This window comes from Stylophora pistillata, chromosome 12 (assembly GCF_964205215.1).
Source record: "Stylophora pistillata chromosome 12, jaStyPist1.2, whole genome shotgun sequence".
NCBI classification, from domain to species: domain Eukaryota; kingdom Metazoa; phylum Cnidaria; class Anthozoa; order Scleractinia; family Pocilloporidae; genus Stylophora; species Stylophora pistillata.
In genome coordinates, this window is record NC_142530.1 from 18,566,540 (window position 1) to 18,590,802 (window position 24,263).

At 40.2% G+C, this 24,263-nt stretch overlaps 3 protein-coding genes across 6 annotated transcripts in view; 1 reads left to right on the plus strand and 2 right to left on the minus strand.

The window, feature by feature from the left end:
- Positions 1 to 1,408: 1,408 nt before the first annotated feature.
- LOC111346963 (uncharacterized) lies at positions 1,409 to 6,084 on the minus strand. Its single transcript, XM_088739908.1, has 2 exons — positions 5,258 to 6,084; positions 1,409 to 3,943 (listed from the first exon to the last, which is right to left on the minus strand). Exons 1-2 carry the CDS (start codon positions 5,781 to 5,783, stop codon positions 3,231 to 3,233), a joined length of 1,239 nt encoding a protein of 412 aa, XP_088596034.1. The 5' UTR covers positions 5,784 to 6,084; the 3' UTR covers positions 1,409 to 3,230.
- A 1,694-nt stretch (positions 6,085 to 7,778) lies between these two features.
- Positions 7,779 to 11,897, plus strand: LOC111346961 (beta-1,4-N-acetylgalactosaminyltransferase 3). Its single transcript, XM_088740349.1, has 4 exons — positions 7,779 to 8,978; positions 9,909 to 10,428; positions 10,881 to 11,025; positions 11,294 to 11,897. The coding sequence occupies exons 1-3, from the start codon at positions 7,864 to 7,866 to the stop codon at positions 10,965 to 10,967; spliced, it is 1,722 nt and encodes a 573-aa protein (XP_088596475.1). The 5' UTR covers positions 7,779 to 7,863; the 3' UTR covers positions 10,968 to 11,025; positions 11,294 to 11,897.
- LOC111328267 (uncharacterized) overlaps positions 11,755 to 24,263 on the minus strand; it is a 47,586-nt gene continuing 35,077 nt past the window's right edge. For 2 of the 4 annotated variants that reach the window (XR_015993761.1, XM_088740351.1), the window contains exons 2-3: positions 13,077 to 13,158; positions 11,755 to 12,360 (exon numbers count right to left, since the gene is read on the minus strand). Coding sequence is in view for 1 of the 4 variants with exons in the window: in XM_088740351.1 (XP_088596477.1) it covers positions 12,104 to 12,360; positions 13,077 to 13,158 (339 nt within the window). In the remaining 3 variants the exon portion in view is untranslated. Of the gene's footprint in view, positions 12,361 to 13,076; positions 13,159 to 13,876; positions 13,953 to 14,177; positions 14,285 to 24,263 lie in introns of those variants that run through there. The other 2 variants (XR_015993760.1, XR_015993762.1) reach the window with 2 other exon arrangements.

Consider the following 24,263-nt stretch of genomic DNA (forward strand, 5'->3'; position numbering starts at 1 on the left):
CATTCTAAAGAGTCGTTTAACAATCTAGTGTTGAATCTAGGTGTGGTTATTGCTTCTTGGTCTCTTGGTGAATAGCTACATTCCCGCCTTATGAATATGCTATTAATTAGAGACTAGGCTAGTGAGACTTAACTTGCTCCATAAAAAAGGTTAACTACTTGAAATTTGTATTCTAAATTGATAGTATCCCATCCTGAAACGTTGAGAGCTACATTAGATTCCGTATCTTTGGATAAGTTGTAGATAATTTATTCTGATCTACAGTGAAGTTTCTCAATTGAGTACAGAAGATCCGAAATTGTACACGAACCGCATAAAATAATACCATACTTCACAGAAGGTAATATTACACTAAAATAAAACTTTAAAAGGACATTTTTGGACAAGAACCTTGAGCGTTTCAATAAGTCTATTTTGTTCGCAAATTTTTTCTTTAGTTCTAGCATATGCGGTATCCAGGTAAGCTTGTCATCTACAATCATTCCAAGAAGACGCGATTTTTTTACCTAGCCTAAAACAGATTTACCCAAAAATATTATAGGTAGCGGTCCTATAATGGTTGGTGTACTAATTAACATGACTTCGCTCTTAGCCGGGTGAGGTGTTAAGCGATTCTTTAGGCACCACCCGTAGACCTCTTGCATAGCACAGTTCAAGGAAGCAATCGCTGCATCTGCAGACTCTCTGATGCTGAAAATTGACGTATCGTCCGCGTACATGAACAGGGATCCCGTGGTAATCGCGGCGGGCAGATCATTAGTGAATCAAGCGAACAAAACAGGGCCTAAAACAGATCCCTGTGGTGTACCATTTGTTACTGGTAACATGTCAGATTTGACTCATTAATCACAGTCTACTGCATTCTTCCCCTCAACTAGTCCCTAATCCAACCTAGCAACGCTCCCGTGATACCGAAATTATATTTCAGCTTCTTCAGCCTCCCGGTTAGCTCAATGGATAGAGCGCTGGACTGTTGTGCGGGAGGTCGAGGGTTCGAGCCCCGGCCGGACCAACACTCAAGGTCTTAAAATAAAAAGGAGAATATGCTACCTTTCTATAACATCAAGAAATGGTTAGATATTCTAGTCTTCTTGGATAAGGACGAATAAATGGAGGTCCCGTCTCCTGCAGGGTCAGGGGTAGGAGACGTTAATTTCCCACGCCCGACATTACTGTGTGATGGATGTCCTCCCCTGGGGTGGGATGGGTGGGTTTACTGGGCCCGCAGTAATTGGCCCAAGCTGTTGCGGTGTCTCTGCCTGTCGGCTAATCAAATAAACTTATAAACTGATTTCGTGCGATACGCTGTCGAAAGCTTTTCTGAAGTCCACAAAGGTTACTGCGACAACATTACCAGAGCTCACCTTCATATTTCTGTCAGATATACTAGGAAGAGCTCAGTGAGTAGCCGCGTCGGTAGGCCCATTGCTTCTCTGTGATTAAATGATTGTCGACGGAAACGTGCTGCACCAGTCTATCTTTTATTTCTGCTTCCAGGATCTTGCTTCGTACGCTTGAAAGGGAGACCAGTAGATAATTTTCGCAGTCTGTTTCATCATCCATTTTGAAAAGCGGAGTTCATCGGGCAGTCTTCCATAAGGAAAAGACAATTCTTTGTTCAATGCTGTAATTATAAAATATGACCAATGCTGGTACAATAGCCTTTCCTGCCAATTTGAGAAGTTTAGGCGAGATGTCATCAGGTTCAACTGACTTATTCGTCTTAAGTTTATTTATCTTATTTTCAACAGAATGGTTTGTAATCTAAATAGGGCTTTTAGGGGACAATATGTAAGGTGACGTGCTGGCATCCACTGAAGCGGGCTGCGGTGGCATTGGCCGGCAGTGATTTAATTAAGTTCCTGCCGATCTCTGAAAAGTATGCATTCATCATTTGTGCTTTTTCCTTATCCATTAAAGCAAAACTGCCGTCGGTTCTCTTAAGGGGGCCTATTGTTCTGTTGCGTGCTGAGCGATTTGTAGCTCTGTTAATTAAGTTCCAGCAGGCACTAGATTTCTTTACTTCTTCGAACATATTGTGGGTGAAGTAGGATGCTTTAGCTCTTCGCAAAGCTGACCTGACTGCATTTCTAGCTTTCTTGTATTTTGACCACAGTTCAGGGCATTTGGTGCTGACTGCTGCTTTGAAAATCTTGTATCTTTTATTGATCTTGTAGCGGATTTCGTTAGTTATCTAAGGAGCCGATTTACTTCTGATCTTAATTTCTTTCTGGGCGACGCGTTGGTCACAAATTTCTTAAACAGGGTTTGCCATGCCCATAAGATATTATATGGCTCTTCGAAGACTAACACTATATGGAAAGGCGCGGATTCAAAGTCCTGCCTGAAATTTTCAATGTCGAGTTTCCTATAATCTCTTGTTTTGATGTACTTCGGTGGTGGCCTTTTATTCTTTAACTTTATCGTTGCGTGTACCATATTGTGGTCTGAAATTCCCAAAGGGAAAACACCACACTTCCGTCCTTGTTGTAACAATTAGTTCTAACAAGGTACTTGTTGTTGGTGTTTCTCTAGTGTTTGCATGTACTACATTTTGTATATTAAACATTTGCTTCGATGTTTTGTGTTAGAAGATCTTTACGATGAATAGCATGCATGCATAAGCATCCTCCTCCTTTTCGACCCTTCCTATCTAATCTTACGAACTTCATTCCGGGGATTAATATTTCCGAATCTGGCACCTTTTTTTCAAGATGTGTCTGGGTGATTGCAAGAATTTCAAATTTACACAGTTGTTGGAGGCATCTGAGTTCCTCGATCTTGTTCCTTAGACCACACATATTTAGGTGCGCTAATCTGAGGTCTCTACCAACGGAGCTAACTAGCCAATCGGGAGCTGGCTATGCTGGTGATTCGTCATAAACCTGTAAGATGATGAGTCAGAGCACTGCACTGGTATCGCAGCCGTGTCATGAGTTCGAATCCCGTACAGGCCTGAATTTTTTTCAGGTCTTAACTTCACTATTGCTTTAATAGTGCTCCTCACTGCGAAGATCGTTCTCATATGCAATGCTGGATTCGTTACATAAAGCCAAGAGAAAATGGCTCATAATTATTTCCTTTTGGTGAGGCTTATTTCAAGACTATCCTCTTGACTTACTTTCACATACCTAATTTATATTTTAACGTTTTACAACGAATATTCGATTCAGAAACCTTTGTTGTTGAAGAACAAAGCAAAAGCAAAAAAAAAGGTAAAAAATGTGTAACTACCGCAAACACAATGTAGACTTATTCCACCCACCCATTGACCTCGTAAAACAAAAGTCTCTGAATTTCGCTGATTGCAAACAATGTTCTCTTAAAGTTGGTTCTAATACGAGCCCAACTAAGCCCGCCATTAGGACACCCGCGCTGGGTCCGAATGAGAGAAAACCGCGCGAAAACGCCTTGCCTTTGACGCCATCACCACTGGTTACCATGAGAAATGTATTTGGGTAAAGGCTTCCCGCCAAAAGCCCCACATTGAAAATGAGAAATAAGACAATCCAGACGCTGTGGAGAAAGTAATACCAGGATGCCAACGTCGAAAAAATAAACAAACCCAAAAGCAATGCGGATAAAATCCATGTTCTTGCGATAACAGGCGGGCATTTTGAATTGAGAATGAACAAGATACTTATGTAAGATCTACCGCCAGTGAGAGTCAAAAACTCAGAAAAGTAACCCACAAAACAGGCCAACATAGGATGCAAGTTATGCCAGATTAACGTTCTTTTCTCGTCACGTGATAGGTTATCTTCCACTGAAGATTTTTCAGTATTAAGTACATTATAAGCGATCCCTTTGTGGTTTATCATGTCTTCCAGTGGCTTGAAACTTCTCCTCTCTATTGTGATGTAAAACGGGAAGATAACTACAGGCATCCAAGAAATGATAAGGACAATCGTCTCAGGACGCAGGCAAATTAAAGTTGTCATTGCTGTTAAAGAAAGAATGGTAACAGTAATTATATGTTTTCTCAGTGTTTTCACAATGCCTTGCAACTGTGAGCGACAAAAAGTAATTAAAATGCATTCCCAACGTAATGTTTCATTTACATTTCTTCACAATTCTAAAACGAAGTGCAGATTGGAAATCAAGCTGACTCAAAATACCAACGATAGCAGGCTCTTCTCTTCAACTTCGGCCCCAGTATTTCGCTTTTTTTGTACCACCAAACCGTACAAGAACAATGATTAATGCCACCTGCGTTATCATTGACGCAGTTCGCGCTATCTGTGCGTTACATTCGTAAACATTAGCTTGCAGAGCACAAACATGACAAACAGCATTGCTTAGTGATCAAATCACACCACTTGAACCGCAAGCAATACAGCTGTGAACTGCTGGACTGGTTTGGTGGTAAAAATAGCTTTAGTAAAAATAATTGCTCGCGAAGAAAAAAAGACACATTGTCCACTCTATGTTATCAATCTATAACATGAAAGAAATTCCACTTTCATTTTTCACTGAAGAGTATTCGAAGTTTGATGATTAGTTCATTACAAAAATGAATTCAATTGATGATGTTATAGCACCCTTTTTTGGCTAAAAAAACACTGAAAAAGGTCCACACAATTTAAATATGTTCCACTCTTTTTCTTTCAAATCTGATTCATAATCAATAAAGGCTGATAGTTTCTAAAGAAACTGTTTGAAGCTGCGTAGGTTGGGGTAACGAAATAATTTGAATATATCAACAAAGTTGAAATTGGCCACTGTTACGATTATGAAAGCTGACGTTTCGAGCGTTAGCCCTTGGTTAGCCCGAGCGTCAGCCCTTCGCTCCGACGAAGAGCTAACGCTCGAAACGTCAGCTTTTATAATCGTAACGGTGGCCAATTTAACATTTCAACTTTGTTGATATATTCAAATTGATTCATAATTAGCTACAAAGGACAAATGATACCAATTATTTCTTCTTTCAAAAGAACCCAAATGCTGGGTAAAATGCGGGCCTGGGTGAATATACAAAAATGCAACAGAAATGCATTTAACATGTAGCTTATGATTTTAAACAAGCCTCTGGAAGGAAGATTTAATAAAAATGTGATCCTTCTGACAATGGACTGAAATGAATTTTTAACCCGATCTGTCTTTATCTCAACCAAACCATTGACCTTAGATTAAAAAAAAAAATTAATCTTTGTTGACCCTTTGAGATTGACTCACGTACTACCGGAATATGAAACCAAACCAAACATCGGCGTCAACCTTTGTTTGCTTTTCATTGATAAATTTCCCAAATTCTTACCGGTGTAGTACAAGGGCCCAGCAATGAATCTCACGCCAGTCCCTGCTGAATATGAACTCATCGCCGTGTCGATGTACAGCGCTGTCATCGAGACGAAAGTGACCTCGCCAATGGCGACCCCGGTGGACACGACGATGACTCCGGTGACCCGTAGAATGACGGCCTCAACCAGAGCGCATGACAACACGCCGGTGATACCCAGTCCCACTACTGGCACCAGAAGAGCCTTGTGCGACAACTTTAAGACGAAGCAAGGCAAGAAAGAGGTAATGACGAAGAAAGGCAGCGAGGCAGATATTAACAGAGACGGAGTGGGTACTAGAGTTTCTTCCAAGATGTCTTGAGATGCCGAGATTCCAATTGAGAAGAAAGTCTGGAGGATGAAACCAAACACGCCAAAGGCAAATATGTGAAGTGGTTGTTCGTCTTTAATGATATGGCTCATTTCACTCTCGTTTCGAACCGGATCGAGTTCGGAGTCCGAGCCAGCTGAGTTCATTGTACATGTTTCCGTTTCATGATCCATTGTCCAAATTTCTTCTTTCTTTTGTTTGTTTTGTTCAGAAATCGCACTACAATTGATAAATCTTGAATAAGGTGTGTTTTATCTCTTCCATCAAAAGGAGATATCATTCACCATCTGTTCAGTGAAGAAACCACAAGTTGACCAACCCGGATTAACATAAGTAAACCTGTGGACAAGGGTTGATAATCAAGTTCATATTGACTAAGGCTTTCTGTTTTTGGGCTCAGTACCAGGGCGCACGGCATTTCACTGCTTTTGTAATGAGCAGTTGGCCCGCCCTACGCTTGAATTACTAAATGACATTTATTACCAAAGGGAATAAATAAATTTTATGCAACCTGCGCTGCGTTTTATCATTACCCCGGATGGGTTACATCCGGGACTTACAATGGCAGATACTTGAACATCCGAACATGTGATTTCGGGCCTCCTCCGGCTTTCACGGGTGCTTAAACCAGTCAGGAAGTTTCGATATTTTTAAATTCCACACGTACCACTACCTAGCTGCAACTCATTGATTTAACTGCGATAATTGACGTCATTTTTGAAGAGAAAAATGTGTCGTCTATATTCAATGCCTCTTTTTCAAAGCAAACCATGAGGTTCAACCTTTCTTGCAGTATTAAGTTTTCATTCACTAGCACATAAATCTCGTTTTCATAAGAATGGTTGCCGCATTGACCAAATTGACTATTGGCCGAAGGAAGGGTTCATAAGTTATGTGGGTCAGGCAGCATGCATGCAGTTGGTTGGACTCTAGCTCACTGCTACGGCGAATTGTTAATTTTTCTGCAATTTCCACTTATCCAGGATTTTTTCTTTTAAAGCATGGGTTTTTCTCTATTGCAGGCTTATTCTCTGTGGCGCTGAAAATCTCTCTAAATAATCACGGCTCTATACACTGATAACTTGTTTGATCAAACGCTCCCCGTGTTCATTTTGAACCGGTGACCCTTGGATTTATACGCTGCCTCCTTTTACTTGTATATTCAGACAGACAGACAGACAGACAGACAGACAGACAGACAGACAGATGTCTTTATTTAATTTTAGGGCACAAAGAAGCACTTAAAAGCAACCTGCTATTAACAAGAACCCTGAGCACAGTTACACAAATGTCATGAAGAAGTTGCATAGAGCTAATGTTGTAAAAAAGTTTCATAAATTGGATGCCAAACGTTACAACAGTTAATATGTTTTAGTATAATTTCAAAGCTGAGCATAGAGTTTCCAGCAATGTGATTGGTCGAGCGGTTCGTATGACGCTATAGAAACCGCTCCACGCGGTTTATATAAAATTTTAAATTTAATGTTAACAAATGTTACTAAAATGTTATGATTTTAGAAATTTCTCTGTTGTTCAGCTCTGAAATTATACTAAAATAATTATTCGCCTCAGGTTTGGTGATTCAGTATCGTCGAACAATCCCCTCGACTTCGTCTCGGCGAATTATTGTTTAATATAAAAGTTGCATGAAAATAATATTAACACATTAATGATATTAAAATTTTATACGAACTTTTTTTATAAACTTTTAGGTCCCCACCACGCACTTTTTTTCTTGTGCAGGATCGAGGCGGGCAAGTCTAAGCGGGTGAGATGGGTACAGTTAGCCAACCGGAACATAGGATTCGCATCATAATGGTACTCACGGGCTCTACTAGCTATATAATGATTAAAATTAATGTTTGTACAATATATTTAATTTATTCTTTAGAAAATTTACAAGAAACAATACTGAAAACTGTGGTAAGATAAAAAAAAGATCTCTGCGATTTCTTTTCGACTTTCTTTCGTTTTGAAAGAACATTTATAAGTGTCCATGAAGAGTATGTTATTCAATTAATATTTTTTAAGGGGTTGAGGTCACAGCGAACAAAATGATATTAGACCTGACGGTAAGGCTTTTCTAATTTCAATACTCAAGTGGACACCTAAAAATTATTTACACATCAGAATATTAGAAACTTTGTGTCGAACTCTTCCATGACTAATTAAGGACAAGATTACCCGTTTTCACGATCGTTCGCCAGTTTGCAATTGCTACCCGGTCAGCATCATAAAACTGCGCGAGATAACATGAGAACACGTCGTCGATTCTTCCAAGTCGTTGCCTTCGCAAAATTTAAGTTTCGCTATCAGCGATTTCGAAAACCTGTTAAGGTTATGCTCTCTGCTTTAATGCTTTGGTCAATCTGCTTTTATATCTTCCTGAATAAGCCGGACTCATCACTCACCACGCATAACGCTGTCCAAGCCGCGGTAAAAAAGGAAGCAATAATGACTCCTGGAAACGTCACACCACGTTTCATCGTTGCTACGGGTGCTCTAAATATTCACGTATGGCGAGAGGTTTGTGGCTCAAGCATCCAGAATCTGCGTCAAAATTTTCTTTTTCCGGATTATCCTGACGAAATTTTCATGAAGTTCAGTGTGGTTAAGTTTCAAATTACAGACAATACCATCGATTATGGTCAACGGATTTTTGGCTTTCTTCATCCTCCTCAGAGCGACGAATACAACTTCGCCATAGCGTCTGATGACGAGTCGGAGTTGTGGTTCAGTCCTAGTTATGATCCGGAACAGAAACGATTGATTGCGCGAGTTTATAAAGAAGGAGTAAATGCTTGGACCAAGAAGGATCAACTTGATAAATATCCTGAACAAATCTCAGAACATCTAATGCTTTCTAGAGACAGAAAATACTACATAGAAGTTGTGCATAAGCAAGGAATTGCTCTTGGTTTTGTACAAGTTTATTGGAAGCGTCGTAGTGAAACCGACTTTTACCTTGTCAGTTCGGAATACTTGTCGTCCCATACAAACGATGTTACGGTCACCGAGGCAAAAGATGTTTTGCACAGTTTGCTTTCGGAGAACTACCATCAAGATCTTGAGCTGAAATCTAAATCAATAGATCCTGAACGCCTGCATTTTCTTTCCCTTCCTTTGATCCCAAAAGATATTTATCTTCCCTTGTGTGATTTACAGTCTAACTATTTGTCAAATGGTAAAGTGTATCGTTACCAAGGCCGCAAAGCGGTTCAGTTATCCAGTGTCTACCCTGCTGATGAAAGTAGTATGCTGACTAATAGTGGAAATTCGTGGAGTGGGCCTAACAAAATTGCTGACAGGGACACAGTTCAAGCAGCCATGGAGGAGATAGTTATGTCGTTAAACCGTAAAACCTCAAAGTAAGTTGATCTAAAAGTTAAAAAATCGAAGGTATAATAAATGTCAAAAAAGTCAAGAATTATATCACTGGGTTGCTACGTAACGATAAAAGTCCATTAACGAAAAAGATAAAAAAACCGATGTGGAAATGGACACGATTCGAACGGAATGCAAATAACAGACAGCACTCCGAGCTAACTGGGACAGTTTGATTGCCAGGGCGATCGAGAATTGAAAAATTTAGAAGTCGCAAACTTGAAGACCTGAATCACTTCATGATTTCGGTCCAACGTAAAAGTGAGATAAACATTTACATACGATGTCATAAAAAGACTGTCAATTTCTTTGCTAAAACAAATACCTCTTTCTTCTCGTTTGGCTGTGATGTCGCACAAAGCTCAATGAAAGTATTACTACTCGATTTACTTTATGGTTAGCAGTAGAGCCGTGTCGTCTAAAACTGCAGATTTTTCTTTTCTCAGGCGAAAACTCTTTCCTTTTTTTGTTTTTTGGTGACCATTCTGTGACTCTAGATTGCCAAATGGCGATTTTGAAAGGCGCTGGGCTGAGAGCCCTGGCAAAGGCCCAAAAACTGTGATTAATCTGACTAGCTTCTTTCAAAGACGATGCAAAGTGAAATGCAATTGCCGTCATTTTCTGCTATTGATCATGTTTTTCGAACCATCATTATGGTACGCTATGCTTAAATGTTAGTAAATGATCTATTTTACTGGTTAATCATTCGGGCTGAGTTTAGAAGTAATCATTTGGGACTAGAACTTATCACATCAAAGAGGTATGCGCACGTCACTAATTGGCTTAATGCCTTGTTCCCTTCATCTTGGGAGGGGGAAAAACCCTGGCGACCAAGGTTTATTTAGAGATACATATTAAAGCAAATGAAGGCCACTACCTTATTGAACTGATGTTATTCTTTGATTTACCTGCAGAAAATATGTTCTAAAGAGAATTCACAAGGTTTTAAACATTCCAGATCCAGTTCACGGCGTTCTTTACTCCGTGGATCTTGAAATCGGTTTACAAGACGCCAATCAATCATTTCGTTTATCAGAGCATGTGTTTGGTAAGGATGCCAACCCCAACTTGTGTTTTCCTCGAGGTATGAACTGGAATAACAAAGCAAAGGTGTACTTTATTCTTCCCGTCAAAGAACAAGGCAGATGGGTGTATCATTTTAATAACCAAATCACTATAGCCAGCTCTTTAACGGGCGACACGAGCTTCCATGTCATTGTCGTTGATTTTGAAAGCGAAGATATTGACATGACAAAGGCATTTAACACGACTCTTCTTCGTAACAGACACACGATTGTTCCATTAAAAGGAAAGTTTTACAAGACAATGGCTCTGAACAAAGCTGTTGAGCATGTTCCAAGTCTACACGACATTTTGTTTTTATTTGATCTTCATATCGACGTTCCCTTAGACATATTAGACAGCGCTCGTAAGGTGAGTTTCAGTTATGATTTGAGTAATGATTATTTATTCATTAATTTATATATTTATGTGGTATTTATTTTAGAGATCCATAATCTCGTGGGCTTTTATATAGATACCGATCGTAGTGCTATGAATTAGCACCAGTAAACCTTTATAGAAAATGACTGCTAATAGATTGACGGTGTGCCTATTGATGCTATATTCTACGTACAGTCCCTGTTTTTGGCGAAGTCGGTCGCACCGTTTAAAAAAAGATTAGTTAGAGCGTCGCACGGAACCCTGGGACTTCGTGGGCCTATCACCTAGAGTTCCGCTTAATTAGCTCGTTATCATTCTTTTTTTACTGACTATTTTGACACGAGCTACGGACTGCTTGAAGTTCATCTGATGCGAGCGCGCCTCACCGATCTTTCTATACTGATTTATTTTAATTTAATCATATTTTTTTTTTTGTTATGCAGAACACAATAGAAGGACGTCTTGTTTACGCTCCCATAGTTGGCCGGCTGCATTGTGGCAGTACTTACGTGGATCATAAAGGTTACTGAAAAATAGATGGATTCGGTTTAATGAGCATTTATAAATCAGACTGGGTACGGTTCAAAGGTAAACAACATCAGTTTTCTGTTGAACGCTCTTATATATAGAAAAAATATTGATTGTTATTTCATCAATTCCTTCATCTTGAGGCGGGAGGGGGGAGGGGGGAGGAGTGTGAAAAAACACTTTATTTACAAAAAATATTTTTTTTTAGAAAAAATAAACCCAGAGGGAAGAAAAGGCCAGCAGGTGGACACATGAATAAAAAGCCCCCACCCCCTTCCCCTTAGCTTAAGGTGTGGATGCGCCACTGAGTCATGTATATTTTCTTTAGGAATGAACACTGAGGACTACAAGTACAAGTGGGGCGGAGGGGACTGGGACTTACTAGACCGTGTTATTAATGCTGAGCTAAAAGTCGTTCGAATAAAGCATGCGGGTCTATATCATCATTATCATACGAAACACAAGTCTTGGAACTAACGACTCCAACACAGAAAATTCCCCTTACTGCTGTCGAGGACTGGAGTAGATATATATTGTTGACAATCGACGTTCCGTTAACCGTTATGAACGCACGCGTTCGATCTGCTCCAACGGCTTGCCGGGCGGGAGCCAAGGAGACTGGGTCCAACACACGAAATCGAGACTTGTTAGAGAACTTTCCAGCGAAAAAATGACGAGAAGACCTTTTTCTTTTGGTCCGCAACTGGGAGGAGCACGGGTGCTTTCTCCAGCTTGTTGATTTGCATGTGTTCGTTAATTCTACAATATCATAAACAATGTTTCAGAATCTCAAGGGAGATATCTCGAATGTTTATGTTTTATAGTTTTCGGGCTAACAAACGCAGAACTAAAGTTATTATTTCATAGCATGACTTGGTTTTGATCTGCTCTTTGCCATGAGATAAAATAAATTTAAAGGTACCTCCATTGAATATGTTTAAAAAATTTTTAGTGCGATGTCACCGCGACAATGTGAACTAAAAGCAAGAACTACTTTTCCAATGCATATTAGGTGAGGTTTAGTTTCCTTGCCAATCAGCGAAAAACAAAAAAATTCAGTCACATGTCGAGGACACAATCGTTTTCACAACCTCGTTCTCCAGAAAGCGAGAAGAAAAAAGATCTGTTCTAGCCGATATCAGCGATCGTTACAAGCAGCGATAGCAATGACTAAAAGTCCAAACGACATTACGGCTATGCCAAATGGTAAGGCATGCGGTTTGTCGCTAAACTGAGAACGAGAACGATTATTGAGACTATCCTTTTCGTAACCGGGAGTCAGGAAATATCCTGTGAGGCAAATACCTCCCAAAAAAAAGCAAACGAGCCCAAACAGAGCACATGGTGTCACACGTTGTTTCATTTGTTCATTGTCGGGCATCTTGACCTCGAAATCTGTTGAGGAGAAAGACTTCCTGTCATTCCTGCTATACAATATTCATTATTGTTAACAACTAATCTCAGAGAGTCCATACAAGTGCTGTGGGTCTTATAAAATTCTACCCAAGAGAAAAACATATCTGAAACCGTTGGATTCCGCGCACTGATGGAATGCAAAGGTTTGAGGTTCGGCTCCACCTGAGAACTCGGAATTTATTCTTTGCCCTACGCTTATGTGACGAAACAAAATATGTCACTTTCTCTACATGTTTATGCGCTCAAAATCTACTTCCTTCTAATTCTCTTTACATATAATTCTAGCCTAGTTTAAAACACCACATTTGAGTACAAAGTGCGCTGGTTTTGCATGAATAAGTAAGCTTCAGATTTCCCGCGTCAATGGTATTTTTATTTGTCTACACCTGGATCATTGCATCTCGTCAAAGTAAGTCGTCGTTGATTCGACCGGCCAGGTTTGATACAGAGTCAGAAAGGACTGTGAGATGATAAAACAAGATAGGGCAAGAATTTCTGTTGCCCCTTTCCCTCCCCTCACCTCCCTTTCGACTGTCACCCACCCCCTGGTACAAATTTCTTTATCTCCCCAGTCTTTCGCTGCTGTAAAAATTAAAGATATCAGCCATAATTTTCACCAAGAAAATACTGAGCACTAGCTCGATAAAATAAGGCCTGCATTGACAAGAAAGAAAAAATCCTCATCTTGAACTAACCAGAGTGCTGGTATTGCAAATCAACAATTAGATTCAGGAACTGTTTCGTTGCAGTTTCTTTCTCTCTGTTCAAAGTTCCAGGCTGGGAAAAATAAAGAATGAACGAATAAATCTAAATAAATACACGATGAATAAAAGTACAATAATTACCTTTCGTTGCTCCTCCTAAATTTTACGAATTCTTGTCCCTATGGGTAGGACACAACTATGACATTGAGTAACGAATGATGAGTTGAGAACATATAGGAGATTTCTCTTTTTTTTTTTTATCGCAAGAGGGAATTACGGACTGGAAATATCTCTGCTGGAGAAACCATAGAGCTGTTCTAAAGTCTGAGTAACTATGTTATTTAAAATATATATTATTTTAGAGAGGGAATAGTTATCAGTGTTACAGCCCCTATGAATGGAGAGGCTAGAATGCGTAAAATGTTATCAGCTGAGGGATGGGGGAAGGCCTATAATCCATGTTGTTCTTGCTCGAAATCTATTTTTCCTTCTTTGAAATATTTAATGTCAAATCCGGTTTGGAATTATAATGAATTACGACTGACCTAAAAATAGCCTTCGCTGCGAGAAAGAATGAAGTTATTGATCTCAGCAGAAGCATAATCCTCAGTATTACGCTATTCTAAAAGTGTGCTCCCTTAGAGACAAATTTCCTGTCTTCTACGAAAAACTTTTTGATAAAGACTTTTAAGACTACATTGACCAAGAAATGCTTTGAATCAAAAGTTATATATATAGTCAAAGAAGAGCCAGATTTGTCTTCAGAAGCGAAATGCGTACGAATTTCTTACCTAAATTGGAGATATCGCTATTTACTTAAGACTTCGCGGTCGGAAAATTTCGTGCCACAATCTTAAAAATTCAAGAAAGCTATACGGTTAGACGAGAGGACAATGTAACACTGCGGCTTGTAACTGAACAATATGACTCGGTCGAGATCTAGCTTTTCCTTTGTATAAATCAGTGCCGCTGTAATATCTCAATAGTGCACTTTGCGACGATTGGCGTGAAACACTGAGTTAGAGTTGTCCTCAATTTTCGAGTTTGAGTTGAAATGATTCCCGAAATATTCAGATCATACGAGGAACTCACCTTCTTCAGACTTCTTCGGAGTGTCCACTTTCTTGTTAAAGACTCAGAATGAAAGGCAGAAGAAGTACAGATTAAGTTTCCGCTTAACGACTACACCTAATATCAACTTAAAGCCAGAGGCGGAATAAGGGGGTAGGGGAGAGGGGGAGTTAAGGGGGTAGGGGAGAGGGAGAATTAAGGGGGTTGCAATGAGAAAGTAACTTATTCTAACCCTTCCATTTTCAGAGCTGGTCAAAATGAATATTCTCCTCGCGATTTTGAGACAAAATCCTGCAAAGAGATAACGAGAGGAGACGAGGTTATCAGATTGAAGTTTTAAATTCTTTGTTTCGTTTACAAGGCAGAGTAAGGCGGCCAGAAAAGTGAATTTCACAAAGGATTTTGCACCTCTTGGGAGTTGCAAGATCAATATGGATTTATTATTTGATAGTTACAGCGAGAGAACATTATGATCAGCAGTCTTTTTGTTTATTCTGAAGGAAAGATACATATTTACATGTTCAAGTACATATTCATCATAAATGAAACTGAAGAGAAGTTCATCACAATTGTGAGAAGCGAAAATATTCCCAGAATTTCCGAAAAACTTTATTCTTTAGAGAAGCTGGGTGTTAAACACTTTTCTGAGAATTTTGTAGACTCATTCAAAAGAATTGATTCAAGGATTCTGATATGAGAAGTCGAGTGATTCGTTACGTAATATGATAAAAGAAAGGTACAAATCGCGCGCAAAATCGTATTTTCAACAACAATTAACATTCAAGGATACTGAAAAAAAATTGCTCGCCGAGCTGCGACGGTTTTTTAATAACTCTCCTGGATTTTAATTCTTACTACCGCAATCCCACACTATCGAGTAATTCACATTCACAATGACTCAGTGTTTTTCTTGGACTTGTTGTTAGTTTTTGCGCCTCGCAAATTCGTGAAGGAATCACAGGAATGTGGAAATGATCAACTCACTCGACCCTCAGGCGATAAGTATACACAAGATCAAATTAAGTTGATGGCATTTTGGCCAAATCAAAGGATAGGAAATGAAATGGTGGTGATGGATCTGAGGCGTTTTGATCCTCCTTTTCTGTTATAAGAGATGGAATGTAGGAAAGAAAGTTTTAGTATCTTTACATTTCCTATTGATATGACGCAACCAGAGACACACTGCTCCGTCTGTCAATCATAATTGTTTGTGCTGAATCACGATGCAAGGAAAAACTTCGCGGATTGGATTGAACTGCATTAATGAGGAGAGTGTGCGTAAAAAGTAAAATACGAACAGATAACTGTTGACACCAAATCAATACCAAAAATGAATAAAAAAGGACGATTACGCTATCAAAGTTAAATTTACTCACATTGTTGAATTTTCTGCTTTACCTTATAAGATCTGGAAAGTGTATCGGCAAAATTTGAAGCTTAAAATCTATTGTAGTTTGCTGTAGACTATCCGCCACTCAGACTACCTATTTACGAATGCTCTCTCTGTCTTATAAACTAAAGCTTGGATAGATGTTCTATTTACTCTCTGATTTCAAGTTAGCTCTATCAGATAACTGCATCCGTCCGAGATGAATGGCGAGCTTGTTCTCAGTGTACTCATCAACAGCATAAGGGTTAATAGAAAAGGAAGGAAGGAAAATATTTCTGGAAATCAAGGCTTCCCATTTTCTGTTCTCCTATTAGGAATCGTTTAAGCCAATGGGAGCCTTCTTGATACCTTTTTTTACATACTAGTCTAGGACGAGAACTCTACTGCAAGGGTTATAAACATGGGTCCAGTCCATTGTATCATAGTTCGCTCTATTAACGATGATTGTAAACACGCCTTTCATAATGGCGGACGCCCAGGGAAAACTGGCACTAGTACACGAGGTCGAGGCCATCCATGTAAAATGGGGTTGACAGGCCTACACGACTCCACAGCGCGTGTTTAGAATAGCCTATTCAAAGTTTGGCCCTCACGAGTATGTCTTTGAGCGACCTTCCTCTTTTGTAAGATACAAGGGGCGGATTTTTCTTGACAGTTTCTTATTTCTAAATAAGAAACTATAATACAGTAAAACATTCAATTTTCCTCTCAACTTAAAAATACTTGTAATCAGTTAATCTATTCGTAGCAGTCGAACCTGATAAACTAGTAAAAGTAAAGCTTGTGAAGTGATTATTTCTACTGAGTAGCCTCCTAAGATTCTTAAGGGCGAAACTACCCACATTTTTGACTTGATGGTTAACATAGTTCCATAGCACCGAACCTCTATGTGCTAAAGAGTCCTTTAATAATCTAGCGTTGAATCTAGGTATGGTTATTACTTCTAGGTCTCCTGGTGAATAGCTACATTCCCGCCTTATGAATGTGCTATTAATTAGAGACTGGGCTAGTGAGACATTACTTGCTCTATAAAAAAGGTTATCTACTTGAAATTTGTATTCTAAACTGATCGTATACCATAATGAAACGTTGAGAGCTACATTAGATTCCATATCTTTGGATAAGTTGTAGACAATTTTTGCTGCTCTACAGTGAAGTTTCTCAATTGAGTACAGAAGATCCGAATTTGTACACGAACCCTATAATATAATACCATACTTCACAGAAGGTAATAGTCCACTAAAATAAAACTTTAAAAGAACATTTTTGGACAAAAACCTTGAGCGTTTCAATAAGTCTATTTTGTTCGCAAAGTTTTTCTTTAGTTCTAGCATATGCGGTATCCAGGTAAGATTGTCATCTACAATCATTCCAAGAAGACGCGATTTTTTGACATAGCCTAAAACAAATTTACCCAACAATATTGTAGGTAGCGGTCCTAAAATGGTTGGTGTACTAATTAACATGACTTCGCTCTTAGCCGGGTGAAGTGTTAAGCGATTCTCTAGGCACCACCTGTAGACCCCTTGCAGAGCACAGTTCAAGGAAGCAATCGCTGCGTCTGCAGACTCTCCGATGCTGAAAATTGACGTATCGTCCGCGTACATGAAGAGGGATCCCGTGGTAATCGCGGCGGGCAGATCATTAGTGAATAAAGTCAACAAAATGGGGCCTAAAACAGATGCTTGTGGTATACCATTTGTTACTGGTAACACGTCAGATTTGACTCCATTAATCACAGTGTACTGCATTCTTCCCCTCAACTAGTCCCTAATCCAATCTAGAAACGCTCCCGTGATACCGAAATTATATTTCAGCTTCTTCAGCCTCCCGGTTAGCTCAATGGATAGAGCGCTGGACTGTTGTGCGGCAGGTCGAGGGTTCGAGTCCCGGCCGGACCAACACTCAAGGTCTTTAAAAAAAAAAGAGTATGCTACCTTTCTATAACATCAAGAAATGGTGAGATATTCTAGTCTTCTCGGATAGGGACGAATAAATGGAGGTCCCGTCTCCTGCAGTGTCAGGGGTAGGAGACGTTAATTTTCCACGCACGGGATTACTGTGTGATGGACGTCCTCCCCTGGGGTGGGATGGGTGGGTTTACTGGGCCCGCAGTAATTGGCGCAAGCTGTTGCGGTGTCCCTGCCTGTCGGCGAATCAAATAAACTTATAAACTGATTTCGTGTGATATGCTGTCTAAAGCTTTTCTGAAGTCCACAAAGGTTACTGCGACAACATTACCAGAGTCTAACGCTCACCTCCATATTTCTGTTAGATGTACTAGGAAGAGCTCAATCGAGTAGCCGCGTCGGTAGGCCCACTGCTTCTCTGTGATTAAATGATTGTCGACGGGAACGTGCTGCACCAGTCTATCTTTTATTTCTGCTTCCAGGATCGTGCTTGGTACGCTTGAAAGGGAGACCACTCGATAATTTTCGCAGTCTGTTTCATCATCCTTTTTGAAAAGCGGAGTTAATCGGGCAGTCTTCCATTAGGAAAAGACAATTCTTTGTTCAATGCTGTAGTTATAAAGCTTGACCAATGCTGGTACAATAGCCTTTCCTGCCAATTTGAGAAGTTTAGGCGAGATGTCATCAGGTTCAACTGACTTATTCGTCTAAAGTTTATTTTTGTTCTGTTGCGTGCTGAGCGATTTGTAGCTCTGTTAATTAAGTTCCAGTAGGCACTAGATTTTTTTACTTCTTCGAACATATTATGGATGAAGTAGGATGCCTTAGCTCTTCGCAAAGCTGACCTGACTGCATTTCTAGCTTTCTTGTATTTTGACCACAGTTCAGGGCACTTGGTGCTGACTGCTGCTTTGAAAATCTTGTATCTTTTATCGATCTTGTAGCGGATTTCGTTAGTTATCCAAAGAGCCGATTTACTTCTGATCTTAATTTCTCTCTGGGCGACGTGTTCGTCACAAATTTCTTAAACAGGGTTTGCCATGCCCATAAGATATCATCTGGCTCATCGAAGACTGACACTATGTGGAAAGGCGCGGATTCAAAGTCTTGCCTGAAATTTTCAATGTCGAGTTTCCTATAATCTCTTGTTTTTATGTAATTCGGTGGTGGCCTTTTATTCTTTAACTTTATCGTTGCGTGTAGCATATCGTGGTCTGAAATTCCCAAAGGGAAAATACCACACTTTCCCATAAGATCAGTCCTTGTTGTGACAATTAGGTCTAACAAGGTACTTGTTGTTGGTGCTTCTCTAATGTTTGCATTTGCTGCATTTTGCATATTAAACATTTGCTTCGATGTTTTGTGTGAGAAGATCTCTACGATGAGTAGCATGCAAATGCTCCTCATTATATAATAAGCATCCTGAGCCTCCTTTTCGAACCTTCCTATCTAATCTTACGAACTTCATTCCGGGGATTAATATTTCCGATTCTGGCACCTTTTTGTCAAGATGTGTCTCGGTGATTGCGAGAATTTCAAATTTACACAGTTGTTGGAGGCATCTGAGTTCCTCGATCTTGTTCCTTAGACCACACACATTCAGGTGCGCTAATCTGAAGTCTCTACCAACTTTGTTTTTCATCGATAAATTTCCCAAATTCTTACCGGTGTACTACAAGGGCCCAGCAATGAATCTCACGCCAGTCCCTGTTGAATATGAACTCATCGCCGTGTCGCTGTACAGCGCTGTCATCGAGACGAAGGTGACCTCACCAATGGTGACCCCGGTGGACACGACGATGACTCCGGTGACGCGAAGAATGACGGCCTCAACCAGAGCGCATGACAACATGCCGGTGATACCCAGCCCCACTAATGGCACCAGAAGAGCCTTGTGCAACTTTAAGACGAAGCACGGCAAGATAAAGGTAATGACGAAGAAAGGAAGCGAGGCAGATATTAACAGAACCGGAGTGGGTACTAAAGTTTCTTCCAAGATGTCTTGAGATGCCGAGATTCCAATGGAGAAGAAAATCTGGAGGATGAAATCAAACACGGCAAGGGAATATATGTGAAGTGGTTGTTCGTCTTTAATGATATGGCTCATTTCACTCTTGTTTCGAACCGGATCGAGTTCGGAGTCCGAGCAAGCTGAGTTCGTTGTACATGTTTCCGTTTCATGATCTATTGTCGATATTTCTTCTTTCTTTTGTTTGTTTTGCTCAGAAATCGCACTACAATTGATAAATCTTGAATAAGGTGTGTTTTATCTCTTCCATAAAAAGGAGATATCATTCACCATCTGTTCAGTGAAGAAACCACAAGCTGACTAACCCGGATTAACATAAGTAAACCTGTGGACAAGGGTTGATAATCAAGTTCATATTGACTAAGGCTTTCTGTGTTTTTACCTTCAGTAAATAAAATAAATAAATAGAATTGTGAATTTATATTGCGCAGTTTCCATGACGGGATGATCAACTGCGCATTACAACAATGCATGGAATAAATACTAATTACATCATTACAACAATGCATGAAATAAATACTAATTACATCATTACAACAATGCTTTCTAACAGATACCAGTTACATCATGTGTAGTACAAAATATTAAAAGCTGAGCTAACTAAGAATAAAAAGCCTTACTAAAAAAATGCTTCCTTAATAGTTTTTTAAAAGTGTCGACAGATTTAGCCATTCTAATTTCCGAAGGTAAATCATTCCAGAGTTTCGGCGCCGAAGCAACGAAAGCACGTCCGCCTAGCGTTTTTAAAGTTTTAAAATTCGGGTAAGGTAGCAGTATTCCGTCATTAGAACGTAGTACATATCTTGAATTTAAAGGCTTAAATTTGGCAAGATCATTGATATAGGACGGTGCGGATTTGCGAATGGCTTTGAAAGTTAAAAGTAGAACCTTAAAATTACTACGAAATGAGACAGGATGCCAATGCAGCTGACAGAGCACCGGTGTAATGTGGCAAAATTTGCCCTGCATAACAACAAGTCTGGCGGCTGCGTTTTGAACTCTCTACAATTTGTCAATATGGCACTTGGGCACACCGTATAATAGACTATTACAATAGTCTATTCGGCTACTAATAAAGGAATGAATAAGAGTCGCAGCTGAGTCCATTGAAAGGTGTTTCCTTATACGTCTAATATTGTGTAGGTGATAGAGAGCAACACTGCATATTTTGGTAATGTGTACGGCCATAGTGAGTTGATCATCGAACCACGCGCCCAAATTCCGTACCACAGACACTTTGTCTACATCGCAATCTCCGACCCTGATAGTATTAACAGCAGCTTTTTTCAGGAAGTGTCGTAATGCTATTACAATAAACTCAGTTTTGTCGTCATTAAGCATAAGTTTGTCCGTGCTCATCCACTACTTAACATCCGAGATAAAGGTTTCCATTGATCTAATTGCCTCGTCTTGACCAACAGCACAGCTTGGGTTGAACGATAAATAAAGCTGGGAGTCATCTGCATAACAATGAAGTTTTGGAAGGTGACGACCAACAATGTCAAAGATTTTGCTTGAGTATATGTTAAACAAAACGGGGCCTAGACACGATCCCTGGGGAACGCCGTAACGAAGATGAAAGACATTTGAAAGCGCTCCCTGAACAGATATTCCTTGTGATCTTCCGGCTAGATAAGAGCGAAACCACGACAGAGCAGTTCCATTGAGACCCAGCTTTGATCTTAAACGTGTTAGCAAAATACTAGGTCCACAGTGTCGAAGGCAGCACTCAGGTCTAAGAGAGCGAGGAGAGTCGGGTGCCGTTTATTCATGTTAATCAGAATGTCATTGTGAATTTTCACCAAAGCGGTTTCCGTGCTGTGAAATTTCCTATATGCAGACTGGAATGCTGGATACAAATTGTTCTTAGCTAGGTGCAACTGAATCTAATCTGCGACAGCGCTCTCAGTGAGTTTGGAAATATAAGATGATTGCTGACACGACGTAGATTCTTAAAATTGGACGGGTCAGATCCACACTTCTTCAGTAAAGGTGTTACTATTCTTGCTTTTCACGTGACGTCACAGATTATGCAAATTTGTTGATCCGCCATGTTGGTGTCCCTCGAAGCGTGTTATCACTTGTAAATTAGAGGGAAATATTATGCCATTTCTAGATTCCTTAATTTGGTGATAATCTTGCGACCTCTCAATGGATTCTGAACTCGAAGACGACTCGGAAAAACTCAGCAAAGCTATCCCAGTGCTTTCAGATTACGTGAAAGGGCTGGGAACTCGAGTTAAAGAGCGATATTTAACAAAAATATCTGTTATCGGAGTCGACCAGGCCAGTATCCCGAAATAGCAGTTAACGGGGAATGTCTACCTCCCATCGAAGTTTCTGATTTGCTTGGATATTTGGTTCTGGAAACGAGCCATTATGCGAGAAAAGAATTCAAGGCCTACAAAAGTTTGAACGCTTATAATCAAATGATTTCGGGGTTCGTCCAATCGGTAAGAGGAAAGCTGATTCGCGATAAATATTACGTCGCGGTCGGCAAAGTTCGACATTCACAGGCTATGAAAGAAGCTCCTGTTGATATCTGGATCATAACCGAGACAGATGGGACGATCCTCTCCGCACATTGTCTTGGATGTAAGGCTCGCCTAGGAGAAACATGCACTCATGTCCAAGCGTGATGTTTTATATTGAGGCATGGACTCGAATTCATGGAAAGCTGGCATGTACCAGCGTAAAATGCACATGGCTTTTGCCTACTTATGTCAGTGAAGTAAATTACGCGCCAGTGCAAGACATCGATTTCAGCTCAGCCAGGAAGCTCAATGAAAATCTAGATGGGAAAATAGATACCTTAAACCCAGAGTGCAAAGCGGACTTAATTGGTGACCGATCGGCTCTATTTGTTAAGGATGATGAAGTTGAAAAATGTCGCTCCACAACAGAGGAACTGTCTGCGTTCTATGCGAAGCTAAATCAGTGTAGCGCTAAGCCTGTAGCACTGAGTTTGCAGGATGATTACGGAGGCCAGTTTGTAGTGGGAAGTAGAGCTGTTCCTGTGATTACAGGTTTATATGAGACTCAAAGCCTCGATCTAAACTATCCTGACTTGCTGAGGAAATGCTTAGCCGTGAAGCTTGAATTAACTGCGGAGAACATTGCGCTAGTAGAAAAAGACACGCGCTCTCAGGCGATATGCTGGAGTTTCTATCGACATCGGGCAGGCAGAATTGGGGCGTCTATGAGTGGTGCTGCCTCAGAGTGCAACTTAGCAAAGCCTCCGCAGTCAACAATAAGAACTATTTGTTACCCACATTTGTTCAAGGTAAATACAAAGACAATCAAGCATGGTTGCAAGAATGAAGATATTACAATTTAAGCATATGTTGAAATGATGTCAACCAAGCATGTTAATTTTAAAGTTGAGAAGTGTGCACTTTTTATTAACTCACAGCATCCCTTCCTCCATGCCTCACCTGACTTTTTGAGTTCATGTGATTGTTGTGGATTGGGCTGCGGGGAGGTCAAATGTCTAATGTCTATCCAAGACTGTGAAATTGATAAGTATGCCCTTCAGAAGTCCTCTTGCTTGGAAAAGGTAGGTGGCAGTTTCAAGCTCATCAGAAGCCACAACTATTACTATCAGGTACAACAACAACTGTTTGCTCTCAAAGATAGGAAACACTGTGATTTTGTTGTTTGTGCCATTGACAATGTGAATAACAGGGTAGTAAAAGTAACAGAGAGGATTCTCCCTGAAAAGCAGCGCCACCACACCGTCCTTCCTAGGCTAGATACCCTTTGGAGGCTATGCATCCTCCCTGAGATACTAGGACGTTGGTATACAAGGAGGTGTCATGCTCCGGATGTCAAGCCTATTGTGGATGCAATCTGCTTTTGTTGTTCACCAGCAGACAACGATGTGATCACCTGCAGTAATGTGGAATGTCCCTATGCACAATTTCACACCTGTTTGTCTCTTTGTGCAGCTGGAATACCAAAGTTATGGTACTGTCCACACTGTTGTCGGTTGCCCCAGTTCAAGCGAAAGAGAAAGCAGCAACCAAAACAACCTCCAGTCTGTCAAGCTGCTCTCCAACTAAATGCGATCTGTACATGTAAATCAAAGGCAGCACCTTCTGACAAGTTGTTAGAGTGTCATAACAGTCATTGCACAAATAGGAAATTTTTCCACCTCAACTGTGTTGGTTTAAAGAGAATGCTAAACAATGCCAAGACAACCTGATGCTGCAAATTATGTAAGAAAACTCCCTCCCCTCTTGTTCCGATTAAACCTCCTACCACTTCTACTTCTTTACAAGAATTAGCCATGGCAGCTGACTCTGGGAGTGAATCCAGCAGTGACAGCGAAGCTGAAGATTCAGTAGATGATGATGTTACAGTAACCAATGTTGTTAAATGTGACATTAACAAGCAAGTTCCTCTTGCAAATCTTACAACATCTGACTGCCAAATTATTTAATACCCAACTGGCTGGCTCACTTGTGACATTGTACAAAAAGCTCAGGTACTGCTGCACGAGGAAAATCAGTTCATTGAAGGATTCCAATGCCCAACTTTAGGGCCTGTTCGTAATTTTGATGTAGTGTCTGGTGAATTTATACAGATTTTACATACAGGTTCTGCTCATTGGGTGTGTGTCAATAATATTGGCTGCCAACCCTTTGATGCAGATTTATATGACAATCTCTATCAAGATGTCATTTGCCAGGAAGTGATATATCAAACAAATGATCTTCTAGGTGGTCGTTTGAATTCACTCAGTTGTGCACCAGTTCAACAGCAAAATAATGACTATG